Source organism: Triticum dicoccoides, chromosome 6B (assembly GCF_002162155.2).
Source record: "Triticum dicoccoides isolate Atlit2015 ecotype Zavitan chromosome 6B, WEW_v2.0, whole genome shotgun sequence".
Taxonomy (NCBI): domain Eukaryota; kingdom Viridiplantae; phylum Streptophyta; class Magnoliopsida; order Poales; family Poaceae; genus Triticum; species Triticum dicoccoides.
Genome location: NC_041391.1, coordinates 648100340 through 648103340, shown reverse-complemented (window position 1 = coordinate 648103340; position 3001 = coordinate 648100340). Strand labels below are relative to the sequence as shown.

At 41.1% G+C, this 3001-nt stretch overlaps 1 protein-coding gene across 1 annotated transcript; it reads left to right on the top strand.

The window, feature by feature from the left end:
• The first annotated feature begins 799 nt into the window (after positions 1–799).
• LOC119321387 (L10-interacting MYB domain-containing protein-like) lies at positions 800–2768 on the top strand. Its single transcript, XM_037595090.1, has 4 exons — positions 800–1626; positions 1719–1916; positions 2633–2686; positions 2745–2768. Exons 1-4 carry the CDS (start codon positions 1324–1326, stop codon positions 2766–2768), a joined length of 579 nt encoding a protein of 192 aa, XP_037450987.1. The 5' UTR covers positions 800–1323.
• The last annotated feature ends 233 nt before the right edge of the window (positions 2769–3001 follow it).

The window sequence follows — 3001 nt, the reverse complement described above, 5'->3', positions numbered from 1 at the left end:
AAATTCTCACCCCTGCAACCTCGCCATCTCCTCGCCCCCCTCCTCATCCAAGGCAGCTTTCTGTTCGGCGATAACTTTGGGGGCATACGGGTTGTGTGGACCTCTGGCAGCTGAGATCACCAGGGCCTCGTCCTCGTCCCCGGCAGCTCGGATTCGTCGTTTGCAAGGTCGGCACCCACGTCTACGTCACATACAGCAAGGTGAGATCCATATCCCCTCTTCACCCTTGTTCCTCTACTGGTCTTGATTCATATTCCTGAATAGTTCCACGTGTTCTTGATTCCTGGTTCTTGATTCCTGTAAGTAGTAGTACTACATGTCTATAATTCCTGCAAGGATTATCTCAGGAAATTGAGAGGAAGGGGATGAATTAGGGGAGTTGGTAGAGAAAGGGGATGAGCGACAGAGAGCATAGAGACAGATAGAGTTTCCTTTTCTAGATAACAAATACACACTGCATGATTATCATGGATGTTGTAAACATATATGTATTGCCTCTGTTTCTTTTATTTGCCTTGACATGGAGGGCGTGAACTAGCTAGCTTGTTAATTGATATTGCTGATTAGTTCTAGGCGTTCTTGATTCCTGATTCTTGATTCCAGTTAGTATTAGTTCTACATGTCAATAATCCCAGCAAGGATTAGTAGTCAAAGTAGTGTGAGACCCTGATTTGGGTCTCACGGATTAATCATAGAAATAGTAGAGAATGAAGAACGGAGAGAACGAGACAAAAAGTGAGATTCAGAAATTTTTCTGCATATCACAATCGCCTCTTCAGTACATAACACACCATGTAAATAAAACACACGCACATCACTCCCACACACAGTGTACACCTGGTCGTTGATGCTGTGAAAGTAGATACAGAAAGGACTAGTGGATGCCGTAAAGTAGATACAGAAAGTATATACTAGTGATTTACAAATGTAAGAAAAAGTAATCCAGCAAGGACTAGTGAGATCCACGTGACGTCTTGTTGATTAAATTCCCTTTCAATCCATGGATGTTGTAGGAAAGTAGTGCAGAAATACATCTTGAATTGTCTCCTGGCCGTTGGAATGTAATTAGACCATGACCAAATATTGCCTTTGTTTCTTTTATTTGCCCTGATTGACATGGATGGAGTGAAGTAGCTAGTGAACCCCTTCTCTGCCTATAACCTGTAACTATTATTATTCTTTGGACTGAAATATGTTAGTGAACCCCTTCTCTGCCTATAACCATGGTCTTTGCTGGTATGTAACTAGGAGCATGATTGATGATTGTTCATCTATATGTGTTAGATTGTAATGCTTGCAATTAATGTATAATTTTCTTGAAGAATGTCTGCCGATTGGAGTGACGATAACACTACGATCTTGACCGAGCTCTTTGTCCAACAAGTGCGTGCTGGCAATAGGCCAGACAAGCACTTGACTCAAAATGCTTATGAGGAAGTTGCGAAGGATTTTAAAGTCAGAACAGGCCTGGAGTACACCAGGCTCCAACTAAAGAACAAGTGGGATAAGTTGAAGACTGATTACAGCAATTTCAGAAAACTCAAATTGAAGGAGACTGGTGGTGGGTGGGACTATGAGAGAAACACCATCAAACAAGATGATGAATGGTGGAAGAAAGCAAAGATAGTGAGTCATGACTTTTCCTATTTGTTCTTATCATATAAGCAATTGTTCCGTGAGTAGTGATGCTAATTAAGCTTTGTTTTGTTGTATTTTAGGACATCCCTGGCTGTGGCAAGTTCCGAAAGCGCGGACTTCGAAATGAGAATAACTTATCTATCATGTTTGCTGACATCACAAGTGATGGTACAGATCACTGGAATCCTGCTTCAGGCACCATTCCCCAATCTAGCAGTGCAACTTCAGTTTTCAATGTGGACGACACACAAGATGTTGATCTGGAGGAGCCCAAACAGGTGAGTCACATGCCGATGGAAAAGGGAAGAGACTTGGCAGGTATGTGGATGGCAATAACAAGAAGCCAAAGACATCTCTTGTTATACAAGAACAGATAACCAGGGTTGGAGATATAGCAGAGAGGACCCAATCCAGCTTTGAGTCATACATGAAGAAAGAAGAGAGTTCATCGATTACTTCTGTGATGGATCTGGTTGTTGAGTGTGGTGCAATAGTAGGCAGTGATGAATATTTCATTGCTAGTGAACTATTTGTGAAGCGAGAGCAGAGAGAGATGTTCCTGCATATGACTGAAAGTGCTGCTCGTTTAGATTGGTTGCGTAGGAAATACAACAGCAAGTATGGGCATTAGATGCTACTGCTGTTGTTTTTGCCTATTGGGATGTAATACTAATTTAAAGTTTGAACTTAGTTATGTACTCTGGTTTACTTGTAAGACTATTTGGGTTGTAACATTATTATGTTAGTCCCATTCTTCCCCTTTTCAGTTGTTTGTCTTCATTTACCTTGTTTCAGCCGTGTGTCTTCAATCTTGGTAATATTTCTTGTAATCTTACTTATATTGCTGCTATGACTCATCTTGCTGATGGTTACATGATAAATGTTGTTTCATATGACTTGTCTTTAATGTTACATATGATTCTTACTTATCTTTCTGCTATGACTAATCTGGTTGATAATTAAGTACTAATTGTTGTTACTTGTGTATGTGCAGATGTCATTGGATAGTGACAATAATAGTGATAGTTATGAAGAAAGGAAGAAGAGGGTATGCCACCATGTCCAATCAATGTCCAACATCTATGCCGGTGAATCAACACTTGCAGGGAAGTACTGTGACAACTATTTGATCAAGGCAGACCCAAGGAATTCTATTCTCAGTGGGTTCGGATGGCTGCAGGAGACGGTCTCAACACCTGGAGAAACATATACCATGTTGAGGATGAACGCACGCCTCTTCTTTCAATTGCATGACTTGTTGGTCAAAAAGTATGGCTTCAAATCAACCTGTTTCGTAAGCAGTTATGAAGCGCTTGCAATGTTCTTGTGGACATTAGGGGGTTGCGAGTCTAATAGGAGAACA